We start from the raw sequence: 12,138 nt of genomic DNA, 5'->3' as shown, positions 1-12,138 counted from the left end.
AGGGAAGTATCCCACAGATTTATTATGAAAGAGTGGAAACAGTGAGTAATGAAGAATTATTTGGGAATTGGCTGGATTCCTAAGCTATTAATTTACAGACTGTTTAATGTTTGTTGGGGCTTTTCTGCAGTGGGTTGTTGGGTTTTTTCCCTCCATAAAGCAGTAGAATTTTGAAAGAAAGTATAATTTTAGGGTATTATCTGGTCTCCACTGAAACACTTTTTATTTTAAAAAACAAGTTTGTTTTTGGGTTTTTGGCCAGGGAAGGGCAGGCAGGCAGGGAAATGGTTATATGACTGTGACTTCTTATCTAGACTACAGACAGGGAAAATCCAAAGAATTCTTTAAGGGCCTGATAAAGTCAGTGGAAAAGCTCCAATTGACTTCAGTGGGCTTTGCATCAGGCTTAAATGATTACATCTATCTACTATTGTTGTAGCTGTGTTGATCCCAGGATATTAGAGAGACCAGGTGGGTGAGGTAATCTCTTTTATTGGACCAACTTCTGTTGGTGAGAGAGAGCTCTGTGTAAGCTTGAAAGCTTGACTCTCTGACCAACAGAAGTTGGTCCAATAAAAGAGATTACCTCACCCATCTTGTCACTCGTACATCTTTCTAGTGCATTCATCACCATAGTACTTAACCTGAGCTCTACTGTAGTACCTCAGAGCATCAAGTTCATATGCATTTTATTGGCCACTTACCTCAAACCACTGCCCATGTGACTGCATTTTCAGGATGACACAGGGATCTGGCTTGGAAAGGGCATCCCGGTCTGATATGCCTTTGCATGCAACTCGCAGCTCCACTTTAGTCAGGCATGGGCTGCTAAAGATTCCCAGGGTATTTGCTGCCGATTCATAGATGTTGCTCATTTTCTGCATTCTCTGTTCTGTGAAGAGAGAAAAAGGGTTGATCAAAAACAATTTATCCACAGTGCAAACCTTCTGTTCACCTGGAACCTGATCCAATTCAGTGCTGTGCCAAAAAAAGGACTCCCAATATCATGGGTGAGATTCACAGCAAAGTCAAATGAAAATTTCTAGAGAGTTTTTCTAAACCCTGGAAGATGTCTAAATATAGAATAAATAATCCATGCAACTATCAAAAACTTTCACATTTATAAATTATTTGGCACTATTATTTTGCTAGTGCCTAAAGGACAACCAAGAACGTGGCCCGACTGTGCTAGGCACTGTGCAAACACAGATGGTCCTGCGCCAAAGAGCTTATAGTCTAAATAGACAGGACAGTCACAAGGTGAGGGAAAGAGGTTGGACATACCAGCAGACTGTACAACATGGCGGCACCAAACAACAGATTAGTTCCAGAGTTTATTTTGGGTTGTGTGTGTTTGTTTAGGTGGGCATTAGCTAAATGGAAAGAAAAGTGAAGGGTAGGAGTGTGAGGGGCCAGAGTGATGGAGATGCAAGTGTGGAATGAAACTGTGGTGGAGACTGTGAGGAAGGGGAATGGGGAGGGTTGAAGCAAAGAGTCAGTCAGTACAGGGCAGAGAAAGTCCAGTCAAAACATAAATCAGATGAATCCAAACTGAAACCCATCAGCCTCACCCCAGAACTTTGGGAAGCTTCAGATCTGAAGTTTAACTTCACAAGTATCAACCATCTCTATTTACAGCTTTATTTCTGCCCTTTATAATGCATAGCACCACATTTCCCCAGGCTGAAAGGCTCATTGGATGCAATTCTGAACATGCTCTCAGAGTCCCTCAGTTCAAACCAATACAACATTTTAATGAAAAGAGTTTAGCCATCCTTCGCTCAGTCTCCACTTGGCTGTACGCCACTTAACAAAAGGTGCACATTCACTTTAGTACTTCCACATAACCCTACAAAGGGAAAGCCCCTACCATAAAGATGCAACAGTACACATAAAACCTGAATTATATTTACTCTCTACTTCCCATCCTCCTCGCTACAGAGCATAACCTCCACAGGTCAGTGTTATATTTATGGCATAGGCAGCAGAGCAAAAGAATGTATATAGGTAAATCTCATCATTATGGATTGTACGTTCTTCGGATCGGGGATCATGTCTTAAGAGCTTGTACGGTGCCTGAAAAAATGGAGTGTAAGGGCACTAGCTTAATACAAATGATTCAACAACTATCACCCATATTGCAGCTCAAGCTTTTGTTGCCAACAGTATAACAATGAAGCAGTTGCATCAAAACTGTGATGTGATCTATTGTGCCAATAAGGAATATTGGACCACTTTAATTGTTCGGTCATGTGTGAACTTCACAGGTTAATTTGACCTCTCAAATCTGACTCCTCTAATATGTGGCTTATCTTTCAGGTCCCCCCCCCCCCAAGGTAGGAGCTGTAAACAAGTAAATTCATATTCTGCTAGAGAGCAGGATTAACATTTCCAGATTATCAATCTGTTTTCTGTGGCCTCTTTAAATCCTCCTTGCTGCCCTCCATGCAACACCCTTATTTTCAGAGGTTCATGCCTGCAGAGAATTGTTTCACTAAAAGCAAACGTTTGGTAATTTTGGAAGGAAATTAAAATGGTCCTTTTTTCATTCAAAATAGTTAAAAAACCAATGTGAGCACATCAACAGCACCACCATTAATCTAAAAGGCACAATTATTTCAGAAACTTTCAACATTCAGAACGAGGAAAGGACAATGACACGTCAATGCAGACTTTAAAAGAATGCAAATTAAATTTAGGAACATGTGTCTAAGTGATGAAGCAGGGCCGGTTCTGTTCAATATCTTCATTAATGATCTGGAGGATGGTGTGGATTGCACCCTCAGCAAGTTTGCAGATGACACTAAACTGGGAGGAGAGGTAGATACGCTGGAGGGTAGGGATAGGATACAGAGTGCCCTAGACAAATTAGAGGATTGGGCCAAAAGAAATCTGATGAGGTTCAACAAGGACAAGTGCAGAGGCCTGCACTTAGGACGGAAGAATCCCATGCACCGCTACAGACTAGGAACCGAATGGCTAGGCAGCAGTTCTGCAGAAGAGGACCTAGGGGTTACAGTGGACGAGAAGCTGGATATGAGTCAACAGTGTGCCCTTGTTGCCAAGAAGGCCAATGGCATTTTGGGATGTATAAGTAGGGGGACTGCCAGCAGATCGAGGGATGTGATCGTTCCCCTCTATTCGACACTGGTGAGGCCTCATCTGGAGTACTATGTCCAGTTTTGGGCCCCACACTGCAAGAAGGATGTGGAAAAACTGGAAAGCATCCAGCAGAGGGCAACAAAAATTATTAGGGGACTGGAACACATGACTTATGAGGAGAGGCTGAGGGAACTGGGATTGTTTAGTCTGCAGAAGAGAAGAATGAGGGGGGATTTGATAGCTGCTTTCAACTACCTGAAAGGGGGTTCCAAAGAGGATGGATCTAGACTGTTCTCAGTGGTAGCTGATGACAGAACAAGGAGTAATGGTCTCAAGTTGCAGTGGGGGAGGTTTAGCTTGGATATTAGGAAAAACCTTTTCACTAAGAGGGTGGTGAAACACTGGAACGTGTTACCTAGGGAGGTGGTGGAATCTCCTTCCTTAGATATTTTTAAAGGCCAGGCGTGACAAAGCTCTGGCTGGGATGATTTAGTTGGGGATTGGTCCTATTTTGAGCAGGGCGTTGGACTAGATGACCTCCTGAGGTCCCTTCATAGAATATCAGGGTTGGAACTCTCTCTCTCACTAATGACAGACATGTGTGTTCTCTGTCTACAACAATTCCTCAAATCATTATTTTTCTGTCATTCTCATGGGCTCAAACAAAATTCAAAAATTGTGAAAAATTTCAATGAATTTGAAAAAAAAATCTATTTCAGGTCAAACAAAACATGTTTAATTTGACCCCAAATTGTTTTGGTTTGGGTTTTTTGCATTTGTAAAGGGCTAGATGGCAACAGTGACCTCCCCTAAAAGCCTTAGGCCAGCAGTTAGAGCATTCACCAGGGATGTTGGAGACCTAGGTTCAATTCCCCTTTCTGTCTGAGGACGAGAACAGATTTGAAGTTGGATCTCCTACCTTGCAAGACAATACCCTGACTATGAGACAGGTGTCGGTCTCTGCTGTTGAAGCTGTTCCACTTTGCATAAATAATTAAATAGTCATGGAAGCAGAGAGTTGAATTTGGATCTCCCACATTCTAGGTGAGTACTGTAACCACCCAGGCTAAAGAGTGATTTCACACTGTCTTTCCCTAGCCTAGTGACTACTCCTTTTTGTTATGAATGACTATGAAATGTGTTTGTTTATTGTGTTTTACTGAAACTATTTGGCTAATTTGTGTCAAATACCTGAATAGTTTGGGGTCAACTGAAACTACATTTTTTGTTGAAAAAAATTCACCCAGCTCTAGTTACAACCCAATGACGCAATAACCTATGAAATGGTCACCAGTCTTTTGCAAGTCTCTGGGTCCTATGTGCTTCTAAGTCAACTGGGTCTGGGTAGAATCTAGTCACTGCTTCTAGCTTTGGGTCTATAACGCATGCTCCTAGGCTCAGACTTCTTGCCTGATGTCCTTCCTTGGAACATGGGGTGCCAGTACTCAGCTACCCTAGACTCCAAAAATCAGTGTCTGGGACTCCCAGTCACTTCAAAGGCTCCCTCAGAGTCCCTCTTTTGCTGTGAGCACTAGGTTGCTTCTAGAAGCCCAATGTGGTAAGAAAGCAAGGAATGGAGTCTTAGCAAAGGATTATCTTAACCACTGTCACTTTACTCTTAAAAATCACTTTATTGTTACAGGTCTTTGAAAAACAACAGAAGTCCTGATATGCACTTTCCATTGGTCTGATCTCACCCCATTATCTGTGTCTGAGGTTGAACAACATTTCAGGCCTGGTGGAATCCATCCTTCCCATTCTCCTTTGAACATCCTGCATGTGGCAATGCTCGGCTCCCCAGTGCTTAGCGTGGCACCCCTTCTTACGTAGTCTCAGTCTTCTTTTGCCATGTGCTTAGCTGGAAATCTCTAATCCCTTCCCCCAGTCAGGCGTGTCACACTATATAGAAAACCCATTGTTCCATAGGGGTCTTCCAGTGGATGAGAATCATTCAAGGCTATTAACCCCAGATTGCTGCCTTGATCATTTCTCTGTGGTAGTCCTCCAAAGAGGGATAAAGTGCCTTTCCTGGGCAGGGCAGCTGCCTAGAATGCAATTCAATAAACTGCATTGGGCAAGTTAAGACCTGTGTTCAGCACTTAATCCAAAATGGAGTTCCTAATCCAAAATGGAGTTCAATTTGATATACACATATCCCAAAGTCATTATTAAGGGGAGGAAGGGGAACTGTGACATGTGACAGTATGAGTAATTATGACAGTATGAGTTCAGGAAAGCCTTAACTATGTGCTTCAGGCCTAGTCTACACTGGAGGGGGGCGAGGGGGGGATGAGCTAAGTCGGTCTAAGTTACGCAACTTCAGCTATAAAAATAGATATCATAGCTGAAGTCGACTTAGAGCTACTTACTGTGGTGTCTTCACTGCAGTAGGTTGACTGCTGCCACTCTCCTGTCGACTCCACCTACACTTCTCAGTTCGGTAGAGTACCGGAGTCGACGGGAGAGCGCTCTGTGGTCAATTTATCGCGTCTTCACTAGATGCAATAAATCGACCCCCGCTGGATTGATTGCTCCAGAGGTAAGTGTAGACATGCCCTAAGTCTCTCCCTATTCAAGAGCCACATGCTTAAGTTGAGTAGCATGCCATAAAATGCTACAATCCAAACTGCAAAATATGACAGAACACGTTCAAATTTATAGCGTCTTCTGGTCTATTTTTAATTTGTCATTACAACCATCTTAGACTGGGTCTGAGAACAGCACATGTTTAAATGCTGTTGTGAATAGGGATCTAAACAAATTAATATAGCTGACCTTTAAAGGTGAACTATAGATGACATTTTAAGAGAGTTTTGTTTGGATAGCACCCAAAAATTTGGAGTACGATGGGCTTCTTAAATTATGTCTAATTTTGACTCCCCTGGAATGTTATGTATGTAACAGATTAGCACAGATACCCTAAAATGGTTGTAATCATGAATTACAAGTACACCAGCAATAGTATAAACTTCACCAATATATTCTGCAATTTATTGCCATGTGGATTGTATCATTTTGTGGGACGCTTCTCAGTTAAGTGACAGGCATATCGCAAGCTGACTTGCACAGCTGTGGTCTGAAAAACAACAAGAGAGGGGTGGACCAGAGACTCACACAGTCACCCCTACTCTGAAGCATTCAAACAAGCGCAAAATTTGTGAACCACTGCTTTGAAGGGAAGAAGATCTCTAGATAGGGTGACCAGATAGCAAGTGAGAAAAATCATGACAGGGGGTGACGGGGGTAATAGGAGCCCATATAAAAAAAAGCAACTCCCAAATATTAGGACTGTCCCTATAAAATGGGGACATCTGGTCATCCTATCTCTAGGCCATATGTTGTTGAGGTTTGGTAGGTCAGCTAAACACCCCATCAAACACCTGGAACAAGTGCTACCAAAAATCCAAAACAACATTCAGTAACTTTTTAAAAGATATTAAAGCTGGGAGTAACTAACAGAGTTGGTAAACATCTATCATATGGCTAAAAATTACATGAGAGATCATGGCCACAGTGAAGTCAACTGGCATTTTGCCACAGACTTCCAGGACTTTCTATTTCTTATGTATCCTAGTTCTATCCCACACAAGTTTCAGTCAGCTATGGCGGAGAGAAGACTGTGGGGGAGATTTTCAAAGGCACAAACAGCAGTTAGATGACTAACTCCCACTGAAAACCAAGTGGAGTTTGCCAGCAAACTGCCACTTGTGCCTTTGAACATCTCTGTGTGCCCTTGTAACCCAGCCTCCTTCAGGAAGTACTGCAACAACCTCATCCACTAGATTTCAAGATATTTTTATTCCTCCGCTATTCCAATATTTAAATTGGTTTGAAAACCAGGTTAATTTTACATCATACACATTTTATATCACTACTGAAATGTCATCCTTTGTGCAGTAATCAGTTGATGATGATTATTTTAAACCGGATGACTTCAAAACCAGGGAGAAAAAAAAATCCTGAGAGTAAGAGATGTATTTTTCCTCCTCCCCCAGCAATCATAGGCTGTTTTTTCTGAATGGTGAGTAACTATAAAGTTATATCCCTTTTTAATACTGCAGCCTTTTCTTCAGTTCTTACAAGTACTAAATTTATCAACGAAAAAGATCAAGTTGCAGCCTTATTCTTTTGTTCCATTATATTCTTCTCTTTATATAATCACCAGTTTGGGTTGCTCTACTGATGTCATGTTACCAGGAAACGGGGGACTCATAAAATAGATTTTGAGCCTACAATATGCAGCTAAAAAAAGTATTATTTTTATGGTTCACTTAGAAGTTAGCCTATTATGCAATCTGATAGTCAATTATACAGATATATCCTTGATAGAGGAATAAATTAGAGTATTCATTTTTGCTTGCTACACAATCTCCTCTTTGCTTCACTAGTACTTCATTATTCCTTCAAAGTTTATATGGTTTTTGTTCACTGATGAACAGCTACCTTTGAGGGGGAGAGATGGAGTGGATACAAAAGACAAGTGGACTAAGTGGGATGTGAAAGTACCCTCTTCGGGTCAGATCATGCTGAATTTTTTGTTCACTGCCTTATTCATTCTATTTCATTTCCTCAGAAGAACTGTAAAATAGTGCCTTAGTCAGTGATATGTTGCCAATATTTCAACCCAGGACACCCATATGGATTTTCCTCATTAGCCAGTGATAAACCACATAGACCCAGTAGAGGGGGAATGCAGGTGAAAGGCGTGGACAATTTCTTTATACGTTTTTCTGTGTAAACATAATTTCTGCTTCTAAGGAAAAAGTCAACATCAATTAGCAAACAAACTTACTGATATATTTACCAGTATATGAAACTGTATTATACTAGAAATGTTTACACTTTACATGTTCCAAAAAATATACTGAGTACGCTGATAGCATAGCACAGGGTTTAGTTTGTTCAATTTGAAATCAGGAAAGCAGGGGAGACAGTGAGGATCTTGGAGCATGGGTTAAGTTTCCCCCTCAAGAATTATTTTGAAAATATCCAACATCTGGTACAATCAAATGCATTCTAGGAGACAACAATTTGTTCTTTAGAAATAGGTTAATGAATGCTGGGGATAAGTCATCACTGGCAGGGATGATTAAGCAGTCAGGTCCAGATCCACAAAGGTATTTAGGTGCCTAAATTCCAGTTGTGTCTCAATGGGACACATCAAAACTCCTACTGAACCCTATAGGTACCTAAACTCACTCAGCACTTAAGTTTTTTAGGGTAAAAGTTTCCTAGGCATCTAGGTTTCAGACTCTGGGCATGTGCCTTTCTCCACGTGTCTGGACACCTATCTCCCAGCTAAGCCCCAGAGCAATTTGTGAGTCTGTGGAAGATTGGTGTTCAGTCTCCTAACTCACATGCAGGGTCCAATCTGGTAGGTGGTCTCTGAGCAGTCTGACCACATCGTGGCCCATTCAAAATCCAGGGAGGGGAAGGTGGTGGTCGTACTGCCCACCTTATAACTTTTAGCCTAGAGCTTAGACCACTGGTCTGGGATGTGCCCAATGACTGTTCCACTGTAGATAAATGCTTAAATAAATAGTCATTGGGCCAGAAAGAGACAGATACTCTGTAGCCAGTAATTAGAGTACACACCTGGGGAGTGTGAGACACCAGGTCCAATACCCCAGCTCCAATCACTCTTTCAGTATTTATCCAAAGTGGAACAGCTTAAAACAGGATAGCTTGAGGGAGCCCCACATCAGAATATCCCATAGCTCAGTGGTGAGAGCACTCCCCGGAGAGATGGGACACCCCTGTTCAAATGCTTTCTGCCAGAGGGGGAGAAAGGAGGGAATGGAAGCTGGGTCTCCCAAACCAGTAGCATTCTAACCACTGGGCTAGAAGTTATAAGGTGAGCAGCATTTCCTCCTTCAGCCATTTTGCATGAAGCAAGGCAGATGCCTAACTCATGTCCTCACAAAGTGGCTTAGGTGCCTAAGCTGCCTGACTCCACACAGCTGGTTCCCATTTGTGGATCTCTAGCAGAGATAGACACTTAAGTATTCCTTTGTCATTTGGGCTACAGGCAGGTGCCTATCTCCAAGAGAAGGGTGGGGATTAACACACACCCCTCTAGTTGGCTTCTTCCATTGGCTAGCTAAGGCAACTCCACACCTATTATGCTGGCATTTGTGGATGGTATTCTATCGTTCCCCTCTATTCAGCATTGGTGAGGCCTCATCTGGAGTACTGTGTCCAGTTTTGGGCCCCACACTGCAAGAAGGATGTGGAAAAACTGGAAAGCATCCAGCAGAGGGCAACAAAAATTATTAGGGGACTGGAACATATGACTTATGAGGAGAGGCTGAGGGAACTGGGATTGTTTAGTCTGCAGAAGAATGAGGGGGGATTTGATAGCTGCTTTCAACTACCTGAAAGGGGGTTCCAAAGAGGATGGATCTAGACTGTTCTCAGTGGTAGCTGATGACAGAACAAGGAGTAATGGTCTCAAGTTGCAGTGGGGGAGGTTTAGCTTGGATATTAGGAAAAACCTTTTCACTAAGAGGGTGGTGAAACACTGGAATGCGTTACCTAGGGAGGTGGTGGAATCTCCTTCCTTAGATATTTTTAAGGTCAGGCTTGACAAAGCCCTGGCTGGGATGATTTAGTTGGGGATTAGGTCCTGCTTTGAGCAGGGGGTTGGACTAGATGACCTCCTGAGGTCCCTTCCAACTCTGATATTCTGTGGTGCCTCTCTGTCCCGGTTAACTGTATAGGGAGCCTAGGATCCTAACTCATCATGGAGGATCACTATCTTTCCTGTGATTTTCTAGACATTTAAAAGTTAGGTGCCATGATGCTCAGTGTTGCAACACCTAAGTATCTTCGTGGTCCCACTACAACGGCTTAGATTGAAAGCTCTTTGTTCTGTGTTTGTACAGCACTGAGCACAATGGGGGACTGGTCTATGACTAGAGCTGCTAAGTGCTACGGTGACAAACAATAAGTAACAGAGAAGCAGTGAACTCTTATCATATCATCCCAACCCTTCCTTCAATTGTGTGGAGACATTTTTTATGTGGGACTTCCAAGAATCCCCTTTCTAGTGTACGCAATTTCATGTACTGTGGCAATTGTGTATACTCCAGTTTTAAAGGTGCTGCAGCCATTCTGGATGTAGAGTTCAAACAGCTGGAATTGGTTGGACACTGAATCTCAAAAAGTGAGGAGGATATAGTTTCTAGACAAAGGGCCTTCTGCCTGTAGTCCTGATCTGAAGTCCACAGCAGTCTTTTCATAGACTTAAATGGGCTTTTAGTCAAGTCCTGTGTGTTACATTGTTTTTTGTGGTTAATTTTATCCAGCTAGAGTCACTGTAGGTAAATTGAAAATGAGTATTTGTGGCACCTTAGAGACTAACAAATTTATTTGGGCATAACCTTTCGTGAGCTACAGCCACTGAATGCATCTGATGAAGTGAGCTGTAGCTCACAAAAGCTTATGCTCAAATAAATTTGTTAGTCTCTATGGTGCCACAAGTACTCCTTTTCTTTTTGCAAATACAGACTAACAGGCTGCTACTCTGAAACCTGTAAGTAAATTAAAAGGCAATATTGACTGACTGGATTTTGAGAGACATACCACATTGCTGCAAATCAGCGATCTTTAGGTGCTTTTAGATCACAGTAAATAAGGTTGTGCTCATAGTCTGAATATTAACATGTACATCCATTCTTAAATATATGCCATACAACAATTATGAGCTTCGGGTCAAGTTCTGTTCTCAGATATGCATGGACAGCTCATTGAATTTGATGGGAAATGTGTGCTGTATAGGAGAGAAAATGGGTCTTTTTATACTGTTGCACACCTTAATATCACCATGAAGTAACCATTTATATGGAATAATGGCTCCTTTTATTTTGGTTTCAAAGATTAATAAAGTAGTTAGGTTAAAAATAAAGAAACAATAAAGAAACAATTCAAATTTTTACCCAAAATGAGGACCCATCTTCAACCAAATTCTCTTTCTAACTGTATGTGAACTAGCAAATTTAGGACCTGTAAATCACATCCCTGCAGTTCCACCAGTCATATTGATGGCAGACACTGTAGTTGTCATAAATATAAAAGGAAGGGTAACAACCTTCCTGTATACAGTACTATAAAATCCCTCCTGGCCAGAGGCACAATATCCTTTTATCTGTAAAGGGTTAAGAAACTCAGGTAACCTGGCTGGCACCTGATCAAAAGGACCAATAAGGAGACAAGATACTTTAAAATCGGGGGGGGTGCGGGGGAAGCTTTTGTCAGTCTGTTCTGTGTGCTTGCCAGAGAGAGAGAGAGAGAGAGAGCGCGCGCGCACGAGCAAGCAATCCACTTCCATTAGAATTAGTAAGTACTAGCAAGGAAATGCGTTAGTTTAACTTTTGTTTTGGCTTGTGATTTTCTCTGTGCTGAGAAGGTGTATTCCTGGTTTTCTTTTTGTAACTTTAAAGTTTTTGCCCAGAGAGAAATCCTCTGCATTTTAAATCTGATTGCCCTGTGAGATTAGCTTCCCTTCTAATTTTACAGAGGTGCTTCTTTTACCTTTTTTCTTTCTAATAAAGTTCTGTTTCTTTTAAGAGCCTGACTGATTTCTCTATTGTCCTAAGACCCAGGGGTTTGGGTCTGTGATCACTTTGTAACCAATTGGTTAGGATATTATTCTCAAGCCTCCCCAGGAAAGGGGGTATAAGGGCTTGGGGGGATATTTTGGGGAAATAGAAACTCCAAGTGGTCCTTTCCCTGATTCTTTGTTAAATCACTTGGTGGTGGCCTTTTACCCTCCAAGGGCAAAAATAGTTTGTGCCTTGGGGAAGTTTTACCCTAAGCTGGTAGAAATAAGCTTATGGAGTCTTTCATGCGGGTCCCCACATCTGTACCCTGGAGTTCAGAGTGGGGAGGGAACCCTGACAGTAGTGTTCACAAACTTGGGTGCTTTCACCACCAGGTCATCTAATCCCATTGACTGAAATGACAAAGGAATACATCAAAGCAACATGGGCAAAATGTTACACTTGGGAGTCCAGAGGTACCTAAATCTATACTGAA

General features: G+C 42.0%; 1 protein-coding gene across 2 annotated transcripts in view; it reads right to left on the bottom strand.

Annotated features, from left to right (window-relative positions):
• CPNE4 (copine 4) overlaps nt 1-12,138 on the bottom strand; it is a 321,822-nt gene that overhangs the window by 248,870 nt on the left and 60,814 nt on the right. For both annotated transcript variants that reach the window (XM_074945561.1, XM_074945562.1), the window contains one exon: nt 705-892. In XM_074945561.1, the coding sequence (XP_074801662.1) occupies nt 705-884 (180 nt within the window). In that variant the 5' untranslated portion in view covers nt 885-892. The remainder of the gene's footprint in view (nt 1-704; nt 893-12,138) is intronic.

Source organism: Natator depressus, chromosome 2 (assembly GCF_965152275.1).
Source record: "Natator depressus isolate rNatDep1 chromosome 2, rNatDep2.hap1, whole genome shotgun sequence".
NCBI classification, from domain to species: domain Eukaryota; kingdom Metazoa; phylum Chordata; order Testudines; family Cheloniidae; genus Natator; species Natator depressus.
The sequence above is the reverse complement of the archived record's forward strand: the minus strand, read 5'-3'. Positions and strand labels throughout refer to the sequence as shown.